The 21,548-nt window shown below is 43.4% G+C and overlaps 1 protein-coding gene across 1 annotated transcript in view; it reads left to right on the top strand.

Moving 5' to 3' along the window:
- Positions 1-21,548, top strand: part of MINDY2 (MINDY lysine 48 deubiquitinase 2) — a 172,383-nt gene that overhangs the window by 134,043 nt on the left and 16,792 nt on the right. The window contains exons 5-6 of the mRNA XM_073652964.1: positions 18,018-18,120; positions 20,198-20,340. Coding sequence (XP_073509065.1) covers positions 18,018-18,120; positions 20,198-20,340 — 246 coding nt within the window. The remainder of the gene's footprint in view (positions 1-18,017; positions 18,121-20,197; positions 20,341-21,548) is intronic.

Genomic DNA, 21,548 nt, shown 5'->3' with positions numbered 1-21,548 from the left:
TGTCAAACTAATCTGATCAGCTTTTATGAGGAGGCAAGTTCCGGACTGGACCAAGGAAATGCAGTGGATGTTTTGTATATGGACTTTTCAAAAGCTTTTGATACGGTTCCACACAAAAGGTTGATACATAAAATGAGAACAATGGGGATAGGGGAAAATATATGTATGTGGGTTAAGGACTGGCTCAGTGATAGGAAACAAAGGGTGGTTATTAATGGAACACACTCAGACTGGGTCTCAGTTAACAGTGGGGTACCACAGGGGTCAGTATTGGGCCCGCTTCTTTTTAACATATTTATTAATGACCTTGTAGGTACAGAGTAGTAGTTCAATATTTGCAGATGACACTAAACTCTGCAGGGTAATCAATACAGAGGAGGACAATTTTATATTACAGGAGGATCTATGTAAACTAGAAGCTTGGGCTGATAAATGGCAAATGAGCTTTAATGGAGATAAATGTAAGGTAACGCACTTGGGCAGAGGAAATAAAATGTACAATTATATGCTTAATTGTAAAACACTAAGCAAAACTGTAACTGAAAAAGACCTGGGTGTATTGGTGGATGACAAGCTCACGTTTGGTGGCCAGTGTCAGGCAGCTGCTGCAAAGGCAAATAAAATAATGGGATGCATTAAAAGAGGCATAGATGCTCATGAGGAGAACATAATTTTACCTCTATACAAGTCAGTAGTGCGACCACACTTAGAATACTGTGTACAGTTCTGGTCTCCGGTGTATAAGAAAGACATAGCTGAACTAGAGCGGGTGCAGAGAAGAGCGACCAAGGTTATTAGAGGACTGGGGGGTCTGCAATACCAAGACAGGTTATTACACTTGGGGTTGTTTAGTTTGGTAAAACAAAGGCTTAGGGGTGATCTTATTACTATGTACAAGTATATGAGGGGAAAGCGCATGGAAAAAATAGACGACATTGGAGCCTCCAAGTATGAAAAAATTACAACAAATTTATTTCAAATACATAGTATATATCCATATCCTAACATTTTCTCTATTGTCTTAACCACTTTTTACCTTACTTGTCTATTTTTCCTTCAGTCCACAGAGAAGGTTTCCTACCCGGATCCTCCCTCCATAACACCCCTCCCCCACCCCTAGGAAGGTAACTGTTTTTCTATCCACAGTTCCACAGGCAATTACTAGTGTACCTGAGGTTCTTTTTTTTTTTCTCTTCTCTTTTCTCCTCCAGGGGATGACTGCATTCTAAGTCATGTTAAACACATTGGAAAACTAAGCACCATTCTATATACTAAACCAAAAGCTACAAGGAAATCTTTTACTCCCCGCCTACAACGGTTTTCATCTTTTAAATCCCCCGATCTAACCCGCACGCCATCTTTTATCTTTAATAATTGTTTTAACTTAAAGGGGTATTCCTATCTCAAAGATCCTATCCCAATATGTAGTAGGTGTAATAATAATAATATTAGCAAATACCTACAATTAGAAATGTAGTATAGTATTTTTGATTCGCTATGCCACATACCTCATGTGAAGGCAATACAGGACCTTAGGTATCCACGGTTACGACCACTAGCAGCTAACTGTCACTTTATCAGTGGACGTAACCATGGATACATAAGGTCCTGCAATGCCTGCACATGAGGAAAGAGACATAGCAAATCAGAAAAACTATACTACATTTCTAATTGTAGGTATTTGCTAGTATTATTATTATTACACCTACTACATATTGGGATAGGATCTTGGAGATGGGAATACCCCTTTAACCAATAAAATGGTTTGTTTTTACTCATTACTGTACAATTCTAATGATTATTACCATTACCTTGGTTTTTTAACTACCCCGTTGATATCACCCCATAACTACCCCATTGATATCACCCCTTTTCCTCCTGCGTCTCCAGCGCAAGTTGCTTATTTTATTAATTTTGTATTTACTTGACAACCCGTGGTAGGAGTCCTTACTTGCAGCAGGAAACATCAGGGAGACCTATTAGCGCTACTATATACCATTTTGAAAATTTTTAATATTTGCCAAATGCCAGAATAATGAGAGAGAGAGAGAATGTTTTAAGCCGTTTTTATTATTTACGGCAAAGTCAAAAGTTTTACATTTCATTAGTATTTGGCACCATTGCCCTTAAACTGAATGACTTAGGTCAAACTTTTTTGATATCCTTCCACAAGCTTCTCACAATAGTTGGACGGAATTTGGGCCCTTTCCTCCTGACAAACCTGGTGTAACTAACCCAGTTTTGTAGGTCGCCTTGCTCGCACCTGCTTTTTCAGCTTTACCCATAAATTTTCAATAGGATTGAGATCCGGGCTTTGTGATGGACACTCCAAAACATTGACTTTGTTATCCTTAAGCCACTTTACCATTTTGGCAGTATGCTTCAGGTCAGTATCCCATTTCCGCCCAAGCTTTAACTTCCTGGCTGATGTCTTGAGATGTTGCTTCAGTATTGCCACATAATCTTCTTTTCTCATGATCTATTTTGTGAAAGGCACCAGTCCCTCCTACAGCAAAACAACCCCACAACATGATGCTGCCACGCTCGTATTTCACAGTTGGTATGGAGTTCTTAGGCTTCCAGGCTTCTCGCTTTTTCCTCCAAACGTAACGATGATCATTATGGCCGAATAAGTTCAACTTTAGTTTCATCAGACCACAGGACATGTCTCCAAAAATTAATGTTCCTGTGTGCATTTGCAAACATTAATCCTCATTCAGTGACAACCCTTTTTTGCTCATCTCTTGTACTCCGGTATAAGATCATCTCTTATTGTCCAGCAGTGATCTGCAAGCATTGATGGATTCCATTTTCCTTGATAACTTTTCTCCATAGTCGCAATATCTTGGTGAAATCATTCACCGTGCTCATCGCTCACTGCTCCGCAGTTTTTGGAAAAGAAGTCTAGTTGCGACTGTAAACAATGAATCTTTAAGGACATGTTACAGTTAAGATCCTTATATGTTTTGAGGAGATTTTCCACAAACTCTTAATAGTTATCTGCTCTTGAGTTTCCCAAAATAATTAGTTACCACTAATGTGAATGATACCCATGCATACTTTTCCTTGCCCTGCAACAAACAGAGAAACTCCTCATCTTGAATAAACTTATGGATCTGAGGCCCAATAAAGACTCCTTAAATTTATCTTTGCTTCACTCAACCTTGGAAATTTATCAGTGAGATACTTGAATACTTTTGCATTTTTATCCAAGGTTCTTCGTTAGGCCCAACTTAATATGCAATGGTGGTAACAAAATCTTATGTGGGTCAACAAATGCTGAACGTAGGACGTTTTTACTCCCTGGCTGAAGTGAATGTCAGAGAAGCTAGTCTGTTTTATTGTAGTAATATTCTCTTGCACGACTATCACACTCACGCAAAAAGCATCTATACTATGTGTATCCACCCTGGAGACCAAGTACGAGGGCAACCATCTTTAAGTCACCACCTGGTGGCCACGGATGTTCCTCACAGTTCAGGCACCTCAACTGCTGTTTCATGTTGTCATAGGTTTTTTTCATGTGGACTGTTTAACCAACTGAAATTAAAGGTAGCGCATTGCTACTGTGCAGCAAGACTGCTTTTAGGCTTGTTTAGGACATGAGAGAGATTTTCCAGCTCCAATGTTCGGGTCCCGATTGATTGTGACTTCCACAGGTCCGCTCATCCATATTCTTGGCTTCCTTTTTTAGAGTAGTTGACTAGTGATGAGCGAGTGTATCCTTTGCTATATGCTATTCGCACGGATAGTACGGTATTCGGGTTACTCGTTATTCTGCGAGTATTTGTGTACTCGCCTTGCTATAGTCGGATGTCCCGTCCTGCAGTTTTGGAGCCTCCTTTGCAGCCACTAAACATGCTGGGCTTCTTAACCAATCACAGTAATGCCACAGTTGCGGCATTACTGTGGTTGGCTGGCCGCCCAGCATCATTTGCGTCTATTTAAGCACTGCTGCCGCCATTTTGTGCACATTGCATCTGGAGACTCCGTTGTAATAGCCTAGGGAGAGATCGCTGAGTTGCTAGGGAGAGTGTTTAGGCCTCTTGATAAAACAAAAGTCCTTTTAAGGGCTACCTGAAGTGTATACTAGTTCTGTGTTTAAAGGAGCTACTCACTAGCTCCATAATACCACCAAAAAGTAGCTCTTTTCAGAGCAGAAGGCACACAACAAAGTCAGAGTACAGGGAGGGAGAGATTGTGTATTAGGTAGTGTTCTTCCAGTGTCCATCTTAAAACAGGTCTTGTCAAAGGCAAAGCAATATTTTTCCAGCACACACAGAAGTAGCATTTTGTGCTGCCTTTTTTTTTTTTTTTTTTTTTTTAGCACCGGTCTATTTTCCCTGCTGTTTTAGGGGTCAGAGCCTGGCTTCTGCTGTCCACATTAGTCCACTTAAAAAGGTTTTTGGTACTCAGTGCAAAGCAGCAGTTCAAACCTTTCCTAATGCCTGCTACAACGCACGCACCAGGCCATTTTAACCACTATTTTGGGGTGTCAGCCTGCCTTCTGTCCATATTAGTCCACTTAAAAAATCATTGAGTGCCCTGCACAAAGCAGTGGACCAAACATTTCCTACTGCCTGCTACAAACCACGCACCAGCCCATTTTAACCACTATTTTGGCTCTGACAGCTAGCTTGGCTTGTGCCATCAACATCTGAAAATCTGTCAACAAAACCCAAAATGCCAAAAAAGCCTGTTAAGGGACATGGACGTGGTGTTGACACTGTTGCGCGATAAGGCACTCAGTCTGTGTCAGGTCAGAAGAAGCTTGATGCATCCACTATGTTCCTGGACAAATTTCCCGGTCTGAAACGTAAACGTGTATAGAAGCCAGAAGAGCGAGAGCAGATTCTGTCTTGGATAGCAGACAAGGCCTCTACGCTGTTGTCAAGCAGCAACAAATCTTCCACGACCACACAGTCTAATGTGGATACGCAGAAGGCTGGCCCATCCAATCCTGAAGCTGGTTCTCCTTCCTCCCACCATTATCAGTCACAGGAGACATATGACCCTAATCTTGGCCACTCCGAGGATCTGTTTGGTATGTATCCTTTGGTTGGCTCTGGCCTATCACCGTGCAGCATTGAAGGGGGACAAGAGGAGGTGGCGTGCGTTGATGCTCAAGTATTTGAGGACCTACGGCCAGCAGAAAGCCACATGGTGGAACATCATTTACTGTCTCGAGAGGTGGAGGCTGATGATAACACACAGTTGTCATCAGGTCAGCCTACAATGTCAACTGGGAAGGAGGATGAGATGGAAGACGAGGTGGTCGATGATGAGTCCTCTGATCCCGTTGGCATGCATAGCCAAGACATCAACACAGAGGAAGATGAATATGTAGCACCAACACAGGCACCAAGGGGTTGTGGTTTGCCCAGAGTGAGAACTGGGTCAACTGTTCCCAAGAGCACTCCTACTGTGTGCCTAAGTCAGGGCAGTAGGTCGTTCACCTGCGGTGTGGAATTTGTTGTATGAAAGTCCTTCAGAGAAAAACATTGTAGTCTGTAGCATCTGCCATACCAAGTTGAGCAGAGGCCAGGGCAAAGGCAACCTAAGCACCACCAGTATGCAAAGCTACATGGCAGCCAAGCATCCCAGTAGGTGGGTGGAACACCAGGGTACCAAATCTGTGTCTGCGGGTCAAACCAATGCCATGTCGCCTGGGCTATGTCCTTCAGAATCTGCTGTTCAGGAAGCAGGCGCTCATACCTTCTGCCACAAGCTGTGGTTGCTCACACACAACAAACATCAACCACATCCACTTCCTTGTCCCAGCAAAGCGTCCAATTGTCTGTGCCTGAGAGCTTGGAAAGAAAGCGTAAATACCCAGCCACGCACCCACAGGCACAAATACTAAACTCGCAGATTGCCAAATTGCTAGCTGTGGAGATGTTGCCTTTTAGGCTTGTGGGAACACAGTCTCTCCGTGATCTCTTGGCTGTGGCTGCCCCACGATACAGTGTTCCCAGCTGCCACTATTTTGCCCGGTGTGCCGTCCCTGCGTTACATAAGCACGTGTTAAACAATCTAAACTGTGCTCTCATCAACGGCGTAAACAGGAATGTCCACCTAACAGACACCTGGACAAGTTTTTGTGGACAGGAACGATACATTTCTGTCACGACACACTGGGTGAACCTGATGGAGGGTGGCACGAAGGCGCAAACGGGAACATCACACATCCTACCCACACCAAGAATAGTGGGCCCAACTTCTGTCAGGGTTTCCGCCTCTTCATATTCCACTTCCTCTCTCCCCTCCTCCTGCTCCTTATCCTCTGCTGAATTACCCTGCCCATCACTGCCAGGCTGGGACCTGTGCAGCAGCGCTTCGGCAAAGCGGCAACATGCTCTGCTGAAGCTTATCTGTTTAGGTCAGAAAGCACACTCTGCAGCAGACCTGTGGCAAGCTTTAAAGCAACAGACCGATCTGTGTCTCTCCCCACTGCACATCCAACCCGGTCTGGTTGGCTACGATAATGGGCATAACCTGGTAGCGGCTTTAAAGGTCGGCAAGCTGGTATATGTGCCCTGCATGGCTCACGTGCTGAACCTAGTTGTTAAGAAATTTCTGATAACTTACCGTGACTTGCCGTACCTACTTGAGAAGGTGCGCCGTATTAGTGCCCATTTCCGCCATTCCTCTACCGCTTTTGCTGCTCTTACAGTGCTGCAAAAGTGCTCGAATTTGCCAAGTCACCGACACATTTGCGACCTACCCATGCGGTGGAACTCCACCTATGTTGGCGACACATTTGCGACCTGCCCATTCGGTGGAACTCCATATGTTGGTGAGGATTAGTGAACAGCAGAGAGCAGTAGCTGAATACCAGCTTCAGCATTCCCGTCAGACTGAGAGTCACCACACATAACTGTCGAGTGGGTGTGGATCGCTGACATTTGTGAGGTTCTTGAGAACTTTTGAGTGCGGCACCAACCTCGTGAGCGGTGATCAGGCTATTATCAGCGTAACCATCCTGCTGCTGTGTCTCTTGAAACAATCACTGCATAATCTCAAAGAGGAAGCTTTGAGTGCCCAGCATGTTGGTATGGAGCCAGATTTCCTAAAAGGTGTTAATACCCAGCCCAGCCAATATTTTGAGGCAACAATGGGTGAAGAGGAGGAAGATGAGGAGGGAGAGGACTTGTTTTTCTGTGCTACCGATGGAACTCTTAATCCTGCAGAGGGAACACCCAACCCAAGCTTCATGTCTGTCCAGGCTCGATGGGCTGGAGAGGAGGATGAGGAGGCCAGTCAGCGTGAGGAGAGGATGGGTACTTTTTCTACTGTTGGGGACACAGAACATTTGCCTTTTTGCAGCTTGGCCCACATGGCACAGTTCATGTGTTAGTGTCTGTGGCAAGACCCTCGCGTGATACACATTTTATCCAACAACCTATACTGGTTGGCCACCTTTTTCTATCCACGGTACATGGAGAAATTTCCTTCTCTCCTTTTGGAGTCATGAAAGCGTTTTACAGTGGAATCGTTCAAGAGGGCCGCTGTAGATCAGTTGCTGAAATCATCACCCTCAGACAATGCTGGTGGCAGAGGTACCGGCTCTTTTCGACACCAAGGGATAATGGGGAGAGACACGAACACCAGCTTCAACAGAGGTGGGGGGAAAATGTGCACAAATTGGGCAATTTTCAATAAATCAGCACAACAGCAAGGGCTATCTGTGCCTGTAACAGTGCCAAGGAGGGATAAGTTGCAGAACATGGTCAAGGGGTACTTAAGTGATCATACGCGTGTCCTTTCTGACACTTCAGTTCCCTTTAATTATTGGGTGTCTAAGCTGAACACTTGGCCCGACCTCTCCTTATATGCCTTGGAGGTGCTGGCCTGCTCGGCTGCTAGTGTGGTGTCAGAGCATGTTTTCAATTCCGCTGGGGCAATCATCACTGATAGGCGCACTCGCCTCTCCTCGGAAAATGCAGACAGACTTACTCTGATTAAATTCAGCAAGGACTAGATATCTCCACATTTTGTAATCCCTCCAGATGACAACAAGCCAACCTAAATTCACCAAAAATGCAGATCCATTCTACTTCTGTTAACGTCACCCCCTTCACATGAAAACCCGTTTCCTTCCTTCGTTAACAATGACTCAGCCCATAGGGCTAATTTTTACAAACCCTATGCACATTGTGCAGTGGACAAACCAGGACAGTATTCCTACTCCAGCCTAACTACTATTTGTGATTGGAGGCCCTTGGGATGGTGGCTACCTACGTCAACCATGACTCAGCCCATAGGGCTCATTTTTACAAACCCTATGCACATTGTGCAGTGTACAAATTTGGAATGTACAGTGGTCCTACCAAACTAATATATTTGTCATTGGAGGCCCTTGTCACAGGTTGTGCCACATTGTGACTGAGATGGGGGATAAATATTCAATAGAAATTTACACTGACTGTTGATGACCGACTGATGGCCCTCTGAAAACTTGAATTGAGGGCCACAATTACTACAGTACTCCGTCGTAGATAATGTTTGACAAGGGAGGCCATTGTCATGGAATCTCCCTGCACCTATCACACAGCCCCCAGGAGTAAATTTTGGAAATACGATGCACATTCTGCACTAGACCAAGTAGTACAGTATCAAGAAGTCTTCTCTTCCTATATAATCTGGGGAATATTGACAGTCAAAATCTCTGAGCCATTTGGAGAAGCTTCTCCAACCCATCCTGGAGAGGGGTCACCATATAGCCTTTGTCCTTTGACTTGCACAAGTGATATATTTGAGCTCGTCATCCACTTGACTAGTGCAGCTTTATTTTTCCGGTTCACAGAGTTCAACCTGAGGATCGCAGGCCGCACTCACTGCTACCTTCTAGTTCTCCATGTCTCTTGGCCTTTTTCTCTGTAGTCTCTGCTCTTAAATAAGTTAAATAATAGAGTGAGGGCCCTACAATATGAATAAGTGAATGCACTCTCAAATGTATTGTACACAAGAGGGACCTCCAAAATCTCTAGAGGAGGGCACTTCAAAATGTATGTTACAGGGCCACACGAAGGCTCTCACAAAACTCAGTTTTCCTGCCTACAGCAGGGCTTCTGAACATTTGAATTTAGGGCCGCAGTATCACATACTGGTGGTGGAGGAGGGTCAAGCCCAACACTACAATGGGCACATTGTAAACTGCTATTGAATATGTATTCCATTATGTGAGTGTCAATGATGGAGGGACCGCCCAAATGTCTAAGTAACAGCTGCCCCTCCAAAACACATGTTACAGAGCCACCTGAAGCCTCTCGGGTCAAAGATCAACATACCTACTAGTACGTTCAAGCTGTGCTTGTAAAGTGCTAGGGAATAGCGAACTAAAAATGATGTATGACAGAGGGACCTACAAAATGTATAAGTCAGGGCCCTCCCAATTCAAACAGACGAACAAAAGCCACAACAGTATGTGTGAACAAAGGCTAAAAGGGATATCTTTTTGTTTCTCTGGTTTATTTAGCCTTATATACAAGTGATTGTGCAGGAAAAACTGTTTCTTAACCTTTTTGGCCTGTTAAATGCAATTTAGGTTAGGTTTGGTAGTTGTTCTTCTGTGTCTGTAAAAGTGGCGTAATACTGCGACAAGCTTATTCCCATAAATCATATGCGAGGCAGAAATGCATGCAGGCACATTCTCCAGGCTCTTCCCATTTTGTTATATCACTTTCCCATCCATTTCAGCCTTTTCCTCAGGCCCCCAGACCATTTTGTAGGGTCCAGCAGAAAATTACTCGCATTTCCCATTGACTTAAAATGTACTCGCTATTCGGAACAAATACGCGATTATTACAAAAGTACTCGTTACGAGTATAGCGATTACGAATATTACGGTACTCGCTCATCACTATAGTTGACCTTAAAATTGCTTACATGGCTGAATTTTTCAAATTTCTTTATTATAGAGAGAAATGAGATCATTGGGCTTGAAACATAAACAAATAATCTGCGTATAGAGAGCGTTTATAATGATGTGAGCCTATAGTAACTTCACCAATATCTGGATTTTTACTTAATGCTATTGCTAAACATTCCATCACCAATATGAATAGGAGAGGTGATATGGGACACCCTTGACTTGTCCCATTTTTAATAGAAAATGTGTCAGATAGAAGGCCATTTACCCTAATTCTCGCTTTAGGGTCAGTGTGTAAGGATAGAATTTTAGATAGCAAGGAAGGGCCCAACCAAATTTTTTGTATTATGCTCTTCAAGAAAGTCCAATGGCCTCTGAACACTTTTTCAACATTGACAGAAACGAGGCACTTCGGGATTCGCTGTTGTTTTGCAAGTGAAATTAACAATGATTTATTTGTATTATCACAAGCTTCTGTACCCTTAATGAAGTCAACCTGAATGTTGCTAACAATTGAGGGTAGGTAGTGGGAGAGCAACGTTTCATTTATTTTAGAGAATATTTTAACATCTACACTAATTAATGATATTGGGGAGTCTTCTGAGATATTATTGAATATTTTGGCTAAACATGGTAATAACCGGGGTGCAAACATCATGTAAAATCTATTTAAATCCATCTGGCCCAGGGCTCTTTCCGATAGGGAATGATTTAATGGCCTCTCCTACTGTGACGCCAGGTGTGGGAAAGACTTAGTGCAACACAGAGGGAAAAGGAAAGGTAGCCCAGACACTAGGGAAAGGGGGAAGTGGAGACCTCCTAGTCTGATCTGGCGTCGCCCTGTCTCAACTAGCTTCCCTATATTGCCTCTTCAGTAATCGCCGCACGTGTGCCTCGCCATACTCTCCCTGGCATATGGCTACTGCTAGGGATGGGAGATGAGCACTAGTCAACCTCCGCTAAACTCTATAGACAACAAGGGTAGACAAAACAGGGGGAAAACTGCTTGGCTTTAGATGAACTCCAAATAAGCACACTGCCTCAAGCTCCTGAGAGGACGAAGTACTGCTCCTGCTAAGCTTCACAAGTAGACATGAGTATAACCGGCAACTCCCTCTCCGACAAACCAGGTATATATACACCCAGGCCAGAGAGTTAATTAGCAAGGGAGAGGTAGCTGCAGACAGACATCAAACAGCCTCTTATCTAAGGAGCTGTCTGCAATGCCAAACGTAGAGATCTCCTGCAACCCACTGCAGGGCGGCTGTCTGTCACCTCGGACACACCCGTGACCGTAACCCCCCCCAAATCTGGGAGCGTTCACCTCTGACGCGGAAACCCATATCCTCTCCTCTGGACCATAGCCTTTCCAGTGCACCAGGTTTGTAGAGAATGACGTTTAAGATGAGAATCTACAATCCTCAAATCTGGAACTCCAGATTACCATCAACTATTACTGGGGGCGGTGGTAGAGGTGAGGGCTCAAGATGTTCCACATACCTTTTGAGTAAGGACCTGTGGAACACATTGTGGACTTTAAGGGCCTGAGGAAGTTCAAAACGAAACGCAGCTGGGTTAAGGACAGCGGTTATTTTATAGAGACCAATAAACCTAGGTCCCAGCTTCCAAGAAAGAACTTTCAATCTTATATTCCTGGTAGACAACCACACAGTCATTCACATTCAAGTCCGGACTTGTCAAGCGTTTTCTGTCAGCCATACGTTTATACCTGTCTCCCATGGTCTTCAAATTACACAGAACACCCTGCCATACCGAGGAGAGCGACGAAGCAAACCGTTCCTCCTCAGGAACTCCCGAAGCTCCTCCCCCACTGAAGGTACCAAACTGTGGATGATAACCGTATGTACCGAAGAACGGTGACCTGCCAGTGGATTCTTGATGGCAAATTCTACCAGCGGTAAGTAGGATGCCCAATCCTCCTGATTTTCGGAGACGAAACACCTGAGGTAGGTCTCCAAGTTCTGAATGACACGCTCGGTCTGATCATTTGACTGAGGGTGGAAGGCAGAGGAAAAGGACAGTTGCACCCCCAGTTGAGAACAGAATGCCTTCCAGAACTTGGAAACAAACTGGGTCCCCCGATATGACACCACAATGGAGGGAACCCCGTGAAGCTTCACAATCTCATTTATGAACACCTGAGCAAGTGTCTTGGCATTGGGAAGTGCAGGTAATGCAACGAAGTGAACTCTTTTACTGAACCTATCTACTACGATGAAAACCACCGTTTTGCCTGCAGAAACCGGTAGGTCAGTAATAAAATACATGGACAAGTGTGTCCATGGCCTACTAGGGATAGATAATGGAAGAAGAGTACCAGACGGACAGGTATGCGAAACCTTAGAACTCGTGAAAATACTACAAGAAGCTACATGTTCAGTTACATCCCGATGCAACCCCGCCACCAAAAACGACGAGAGAGGAGGTCCGCGGTTGCCTTACCATCTGGATGCCAAGCAGGCACAGAGTTATGATGTTCCTTGATTACGTTGCGGCACAGATCAGATGGTACAAATAACTTTCCTGAAGGGTAGGAGGCATGAGCGACACCCTGAGCCTCCAGCACCTCACCCTCCAGTTCAGGATAAAGAGCCAAAATGACTACCCCTTTCTGTAATATCCGGGCAGGATTCTCAGGGTCACCACTACCAGGGAAGCTCCGTGACCATTCATCAGCCTTGACATTTTTGACCTCTGGACAAAAAGTTACAACAAAATTGAACCTAGTAAAAAACAGGGATCATCTGGCTTGCCTAGGGTTGAGACATTTAGCTGACTGGAGATATGACAGGTTCTTATGGTCAGTAGTAACAGTAATAGGATGGACAGCCCCCTCCAACCAATGTTGCCAATTTGATCGCCAAAAGTTTCCTATTACACACGTCATAATTTCTCTCAGCCGAAGACAATTTTTTTGAAAAGAAGTCACATCGAGACAGCACAGCCCCAACCCTGACATCCGAAGCATCGACCTCCACAATAAAGGGTTGAGAAACATCGGGTTGACTGAGTATAGGTGTATTGGCAAAATGATTATTTAAGGAAGAAAAAGCCTGAAGTGAACCATCCGACCATTTGGAAAAATCAGACCCCTTCTTATTTATGTCAGTAAGGGGTTTCACTATAACAGAGTAATTTTGGATGAATTTCCTGTAAAAATTAGTAAAGCCCAGAAAATGTTGTAGAGCCTTCAGGTTCTCGGGACGTTCCCAGTCAAGAACTGCACGGATCTTCTCCGGTTCCTTCCGAAAACCTGAAGATGACAACAAGTACCCCACAAACTACACCTCCTGAACAGCGAAAACACATTTTTCTACTTTGGCATAAAGGTTGTTATCCCTTAATATCTGAAGCACTTGGTTAACATGCCCCCAATGAGTCTCAAAATCAGGTGAATAAACCAAAATATCATCCAGATAGACCACCACAAACCTCCCCACCAAATGATGGAAAATATAATTTATGAAATGCTGGAATACCGCAGGTGCATTGGTCAAACCAAAAGGCATAACTAGACTCTCAAAATGTCCTTCCTTGGTATTGAACGCTGTCTTCCATTCATCCCCTTCTCTGATTCTCACCAGATTGTAGGCTCCCCTTAATTTCAACTTGGAGAATACCTTAGCTCCCACAACCTGGCTGAACAAATCAGGAATCAGAGGAAGAGGGTATGGATCACAAATGGTAATTTGATTTCATTCCCGGAAATCTAAGCAGGGAGGTAGACTGCCATCTTTTTACTTCACAAAGAAGAACCTTGCCGCCACGGGTGAAGATGAGGGTCTGATATGTCCCGTCTCCAGACTTTCCGCAATGAAATCCTTCATGGCTTGTCTCTCAGGGCCAGAAATATTGTACAGTCTGGACTTCGGTAATTTAGCTCCGGTGGACAGGTTAATAGGACTGTCATAAGCACGAGGAGGAGGCAAATCCTGACACCCCTTCTCAGAAAAAACGTCCTCAAAACCAGACAGAAAAGCAGGTAATATTTCCATAGTGACAGGAGCAATGGAAATATCTAGACAGTTCTCATGGCAGTAATCTCCCCATTCAATAATCTCCCCGATTTGCCAATCCACCAACGGATTATGTTTAACAAGCCAAGGTATACCCAAGACAATCGGAGTAGGAAGATTGTCCAGAACATAGCAAGGGATGATTTCACAATGAATTGACCCCACCCTCAGTTTTACATTATGTACAATCTGAGTAAATGCTTTCTATGCAAGTGGCGCCGAGTCAATTGCAAAGATGGGAATAGGTTCAGCTAAAGCACAGCAAGTAAGACCATGAGTTTTTACAAACTCAGCATCAACCATGCTGACTCCAGCTCCACTGTCAGCAAACACAGAAATTTTTTCGGTTTTGCTCTCTAGCGCCACCTCTGCTGTCAGGACAAAGTGGGAACTACAGTTTGGCCACAAATGCACCCCTTGTTTATCCAACTCCAGACTACCGAGAGTTAATAGAGTCTCCTTTTGTTCCGGATTTGAAAGACAGGTCCCAACAAAGTGTCCCTTTTTCCCACAAAAAAAACATATGCCTTTTTTCTTGCGAATCTCCGGGAGATGTATAATGTAGAGACACCCCCTAGCTGCATGAGTTCCTCCTCCAGTACTGGTTTTCCCCCAGACCGCTCCCCTGGCAGAGTTACACAACCCCGGCAAAAAGGCCCTGGAGAAGGTGGTTGCACCCGTCTATCCCGAAGGCGTCTATCAAGATCTATGGCCAAAGACATGGGTGCCTCCAAGGATTGAGGAGTTTCATATACAGCCAAGGCATCTTTCAACCTTTCAGTAAGCCCCTCACAAAATTGACTTCTAAGGGATGAGTCATTCCATTTGGAATCCGTTGCCCATCTACGGAATTCCGAACTGTATATTTCCACTGACTGAATCCCCTGCTGAAGGCGACATAGCCTAGACTCGGTCAAGGCGACTTGGTCAGGGGCATCATAGATGAGGGCCAGAGCTCCGAAAAAACCCTCCACAGATTGGAGACAAACCGAGTCCTGCGGTAATGAAAACTAGTGTTGAGCGAATTTGTTCGGCATTTCAAACTCTTGTTCGGGGTTCCGTCTTGTTTGCGCTAAAAAATCGGCTCTGCCCACGAACATCCCTGATTTGCCACACTGTCACACAGATAACATCATAACATTTTTAAAGAAAAAAATAAGCATCTGCAAACTGTCTCTCTCATCAGGGAAGGCAAGATTAACTTCAAGAGCTCATATGATTGGCAGGTTCCTTTCCCATCTAGGGGCATTCACTCTCAAGTTCCTGATCCATTGAATGCCTTCTGCGACGTGCTGGAACACTCTGTGGCAATGGCAGAGCAGGTGTCCAGTTAGATATATGGATTCTGGGACTGTCCAGGGCCCAGACCCTGCCTCCACGTCATGCTCTGAAGCACAAAAGTCGTCATTTTCTGAAAGCTTCACAAGGTGAGTGTTCAGCAGTCACTGAGCGGATCCCTTCCCATCAGATATCATGTTAATCAGCATAACGGCGCCATTATGGCTATGCCTTTAGTTTATAGGGCTAAATCCTGCTGACAGGTTCTCTTTAAGACTGCTTCTTGTTCCACCTGAGGTGAAGCGGTAATGGCGCTGGTGCAGGAAGAGGAGGCCTCTGATAAGAAACGCTGCATACCAGGCGTACTGACAGAGGTGGAGGACCTCAGATTAACCTCTGATCTCTTGTCTTTCTTTCCCATAACGGACGGCATGTTGGAGGCTGTAAATTGCTTATAATGCCCCCAGGAACATGGTCTGATTAGAGCATTCTCCGTGTGTGTGCGCGTCCTCTCTGTGCCATGTCCAGGCTGCGACCCAGTACTGGTAGGTTTTCTATGTAGAAAATAAATCTTAGAACCTGCCAGGTCCCTGGAACTAATAAAAGCTACTAAGTGAACTTATAAAAACCTGTAATTATTCTTTCAGTTAGTAAGTTTTCCATTCAGGCAGAGCGCACAAAATGATAAATTTCAACTGTAGAAATATAAATGGAATTTATTTTTAATACTGCCAGCTGGTAATTTCTCAATACCTCTTCATTTTCTTCTGTTTATGGGGAAGGATGTGGTGGTCTTGTCTGAGAGATCATGGCAGCACCTGAAATCATTGTGCCAGCCTCAACTGGGGCGATGTAAATGACATTGTAACTTGGAATTTTAGTTCCTCTACAGAATCTTTGGAGAGACTAAGTCTGTGAAAGCTTCACTAATATGCTGGGGGCTCATAAGAATAACTGAGCAAATTGTATAACTTTAACAAAAGGATATTCATGCTAGGTGCTTTTCAATTTGGAAGACTAAAGTACAATTAATCACCCATAATTACAAATCCCTGCAGTGATTTATCGCACTCTAGAATGTGAGTCTTTGATTGGATCTAAAATTATATAGTAAGGAACCCAGAACAATGGGACTTAATTATGAGAACTTGAATTGCCCGTAACAGAAATGCAACCATTAGCTTAAGAGGACCTGTCACTGGGTCAAAAGTGGCCAGTTTTTGCTCCCCTTCGTATTCTGCTATTTCTTTTATTTAAATCCAGTATATGGCCTTTTATATTTAGTGCTAATTTTGATGGTCCTCACCAAGGGGGTGGGGCACATGGGGTGATAATGCAGAGCAGCCTAAAGATCTCCAGACAATGCTGTGAGCCACCTCCCATAGTTATAAGAAGAATCAGCACTAGATAAAAAGGCATATATCTCTATAACCATATGGTGGATTTAGAAAAACAAAACTCAGCAGATTACTCATGGGAACAGCGGAATAAAAAACTGGACACTTTTGAACTGGTAATAGGTCCTCTTTAACCTGTAAATTCAGATTAGGGAACAGGAATCTTTTTTTCTATTTTTAATAAATATCCAAGAAAGAGCAGTTTGATCACAATTGTCTGCTTGGTATACAAATCAAAGTAAATTAGAATAAATAAATTAGGTGCCTCGGCTTATATTCTGGTCGGCTTATACTCGAGTATATACGGTAGGTGGGTTTAATTATCACAAGCTAATTAGGCAGAGAATCGACTTATGTCTGATGGATGTCACTGCATCGCCGACTATTCACACTGTGCATGTGTGTAAAACTGGCGTGCTAGTTAGACACTGTGCATGCTTGTGCAGTGCAACTTCCAGGACACTGTGCTTGGCCGGTGTTGTGGTGACGTCCATCAGATATGTCGATTACTATGATCAGTGCCTATTGGTACGTGCGTACTATAAATAATGGCGGCAGACACTGCCCCAGGACTCCACTGACAAAGCAGCATGCGAGAGACGCATTCAGCTATGTTGTGTCACGTGGTTCTTAGAAAAGATGTTCCGTAATAATAAGCATTTACTGTAGCAGACGACGTGTCAAGAGTGATTCTGATATGTCTTCCACCCTCATAGTAGATGTGGCTGTATATTCATAATGTATAATAACTATACCTAATGGCCCCCAATCTCTTGCCACTCCTTTTACTTCTTAATATTGGTTTTGATCTGTTCATGTCCAAAGTGGGCACTGCAGATGCTTGGGAAGTGGCGTTAAGTCTGATCCACACTTTCTCTACCTTTTTATTGGTGTGCGATGGAAAAGCACTGGTGGCGATGGTTCAGTGTCCATCCTGGGGTGAAGAAAGTCAGGGGAGGCATGGATTAGATTGTGATATTATTCTGATCATCACAAATATTGCATATCTTCCCTACCCCATTCCTATGGCAGGATGCGTGATCACTTTTTTTTCTTATTCCTCCTTGTATTCACCCAAGTATTTGTGTACGGGCTGAGAGAAGCGGCCTCTTGTATCTTGCTCCTTCAACACTGAGTGTAGAAAAGTGAATTGAGCAAGTCTCCTGTAAAGACTGAGTTTGCTCGATGTTTTCCATCCTCATTCAAGTGTTGGCTCCATTCTCCCGGCCTCCTGAACTCATTACATTTATTTTTGTTTGTATATAGATGCTGTAAAATGCGGCATATTTTTTCCTGACATTTTTTTATTTTCAGCCTTTACGTGTTATTGTTTCCTTTTGAAGTTTATCTGTGAACGTAAATCACATCACAGCTCTAATCCTGTAATTTCACCAATTGTCTCACTATCATTGCCTGTTGCATTTGATCTCCTAGATTGCTGAGATTGTGACGGCTGTGGGTAACTGCAGCTACAACCAGCTGGTGGAGAAGGTTATTTCCTGCAAGCAGTCGGAGAACAGTGAGCTAGTTAGTGAAGGTGGGTGAGTGATTTTGGCTTATTATTGCTAGATCGCATATCAGTGGGGAACTTGACTTTCATCTGTCCTTTAATTTTATGGTAAGAAAAGAACTTCCAGAAGTAACAAACCTATGGCACCCCTCCACGGACACTTTAACCAATTCAGGGACTGCACTAAAACTTATAGGGGTATTACCGTCTGTGACATTTATGGCATATTGAAAGAATATAGCATAAATGTCTGATGGGTACAAATTCTACTTATAGAACTCTTACCTGTACCAATCAGTACTCAATGAGTTTTACAGTTCCAGCAAAGTGTCTGGGACGTATAGAGATCTCGTGCCTATTGTGGGTTTTTTTATTGTTTTTTTTACACAGCATAAACTGACCGACGGTGCGTGTTTCCTATTTGCAACATGTCATTTTCTCTTTAAAGTACGTTGAGTTTTATGTGCGGATTTTCCTTATAGACTTACATTGGATGTGAAAAATGCATCGATGAAAACCACATGTATTCCGCACATGACTGTATCAATAAAGTTTTGTCAATGCCAAATTTTTATTAAATACATGACCAAAATAGATGAGAATAGCTGCACTAAGAAGGCGGTAAAAATGAATGTGAAAAAACACAAGTAATATAATTGATCTAATAAGTTCGGAAAGGGTATAGAAAATCTGCAACATCAAAAACTCACCAAATACTCAGTAGGAATGTAGCCTGCATGGTACATTCACACAGAATTTTTTGACGAGGATTTAGGAATAGATTCTGTTCCTAAATCCACATCATGAACTGGACTGATTTATATTGTATAGCTCCTTTAGTGCACACAGTATATTTCGTTTTCACGTTATTATGAAAATTTGCCAGTAAAACTAATAAAAAGTTTATTCAATGAGTATTTGAAAAATTTTAATGTGGATTTTGTAGTAAAATCCTCTCAAATACTAAAAAAAAACTGTGTATGGGCCCTAAAGAGGAAGAGGCCGGTTATGCACATAGCTCTCTACAATTGATGGTGGGTTTTTGCTTCCTGCCTAATGTTTCACAACTCCCATAGACTACAGTGGAACGAGTCAGACACGGAAGGCCACCTGTCTAATTCACATACTCCTTTCTGGAGTCCCAAACAGGTGACGAAACCCCATTCTTCTGATGCATGAGGCATCCAGAGATGTCTACATCGGGCACCATTAGTACTTGCTGCCGCTCCTCTTCTGTGTGAGGCTGATCACATGTAGTTACCCTGTCAGTCAAGCATTTTCTGTCCATATAGTTGGGAGCCGCACAGAATGGCATCGTGGGCCGCAGGTTGTTCACCCCTGATTAGTACTATAATAGAATAATGCTGGTATACTAGTGTGAGTCTGTGTGTGCTATAATACATGGGTAACTGTAAGGATATGTTCACACAATGTGATCTTGCTGGGTTTCTTCTGCAATTTTCCAAACTAGCAGTTAAACTTTTTTGTCGCAATTTTTGAAATGCATGGCAAAAACGATATATACGAGTATATTCTGGAATCTCAGAAAATCCGACTAATTCTTTCTGAGGAGAGTTGGGGTGCCCCCCCTACACAACATTGTGCTGTTGTGTTCCTCTCATGTGACAACCAAGAAATGAGTACAGCAGTAACGCACGAAGGCCACGGCCCCACTATCTGTCTTTTGTCAGTATTCGGTCAGTATTTTTTCTCAGGAGTGGGAGCCAAAACCAGGTGAAGAACAATCAGAGAAAAGGTATAATAGAAACAAGTCACCAATTCTGCATTTATCACCCACTCCTGGTTTTGGCTCCCACTCCTGAGAAAAAATACTGACCGAATGCTGATAGTGGGGCCGGGGCCTTAACACTAGAAGTCCCAGAGAGGGGTCATTTAACATTCCTTCCTTTGGAACCCAGGGAGCTCGAAATTTCTGGGACTTCTAGTGTTAAGCTGTATATCTGACCTCTACCTCAGATGGAGGGCGGAATAAATCTCCTGACATATTAGTGACAAATCTCTACATGTATGGTCATCTGTGCCTTGTGTAGTCCATTGTATTTGTTCCTGCCGAGAAGTGACTCTACATTGTGCTTTCTTCTAGGCTTGGTAGCAGAACAGTTTCTAAATAGCACAGCCACACAGCTGACTTTCCACGGGCTCAGTGAACTGACCTCAACCCTACAGGAGGGAGAGCTATGTGTATTCTTCAGGAACAATCATTTTAGCACTATGACCAAATATAAGGTGGGTTTCTTTGAACATAAAATGAGAAATTGCTTTTGGTGACACTTGGTCTTACTGGCTTTCCCTATCATTACCAGTCGCAGTTTTATCTGGGCAAGTGGTGTCAGGAAGCCTAGTAGCCTATTTTACCTTAGTGGCTGACCAGTTTTGGTCGCAACAACTTTGAAGGCCTTTAACTAATTGCCATTATTTGAAGTGGGCTGTGCAGCGTCTTGTTACATTTAGACTAGTACTCCATTGCAGCTTTTGGTGGCCTTACAGTCTCCGTTAAAACCATGCTGCTTCAATGTTTCCTATAGTGAACTAGGCACAGGTGACGTGACATTTTCCAAAATTTCAACCAGAATTGTTGCAGTAGTCCCAAAACTACTACCCGATAGGGAAATGTTGAGGTTATTGGACAGCTGTGGTAACCCATAATTTTGCTGCAGCATGTGGCCAAATATCCCCATCTACACTGGCCATGGATTTAAGTCATGCTCTGTCTGGAGGTTCTCTAGTTATTGGACGGGTTTCCTATGAAAGTCCTACAAATGCATTATCAGATCCTACCTAAAGTGCCAAGCATTGATCAATCTTTGGAAAATTACATGATCAGAGGGTACAAACCCAAGTTATTGTATCTGATGCCTTTATTTCGGACAGCCATTACACTTGTCTGTGTTATGCAAGCTTCATAAACTGAGGACAGATGCTGCAGTTATAGAGAAGATCATCGATCATACCAGGCAAACTTACATAAAGTGGAGCTTTACCCTGAAAAAAGAAAACCATTCATGATAGCAGACTCAATGGAGGAACACATAAAATTCTATATTGATGCTTTTGGTCTAAACCAGATGAGATGGAATCCATGCTAAGCCAGGCCTGGGCTGACCGCGCACTATAGTAAGGTTTAGATATAATACAATTATCTGGTGGAGTGATCTTTTGCACTATATGAGCTCACTTTCCCATTATTTTCTCTCCTTTCCTTGGTGAGAAATTAATTGCTCTATAATTAGCCGATCATATAAAAAGCCTGAGCTACGAGAATTTCAGGATCCCTGTTGATTGTCATTAAAATAATATTAATTTTTCATTGAATAAAGAGAGGTGAAATTTTCACGGCTTCTGAGCCAAAATTAATTGGAAAGCGAGGATGTCTAATTTAATCTAGAAGTTGTAGTGTGTTATTATATCGTGTGCTCATTGTCATGGGCAGAGAA

Source organism: Phyllobates terribilis, unplaced genomic scaffold, assembly GCF_046119375.1.
Source record: "Phyllobates terribilis strain yellow unplaced genomic scaffold, ASM4611937v1 Scaffold_11__3_contigs__length_659146591, whole genome shotgun sequence".
In the NCBI taxonomy this organism is placed as follows: Eukaryota; Metazoa; Chordata; class Amphibia; order Anura; family Dendrobatidae; genus Phyllobates; species Phyllobates terribilis.
Note: the sequence above shows the minus strand (reverse complement) of the source record. Positions and strands in the feature narration are given on the sequence as shown.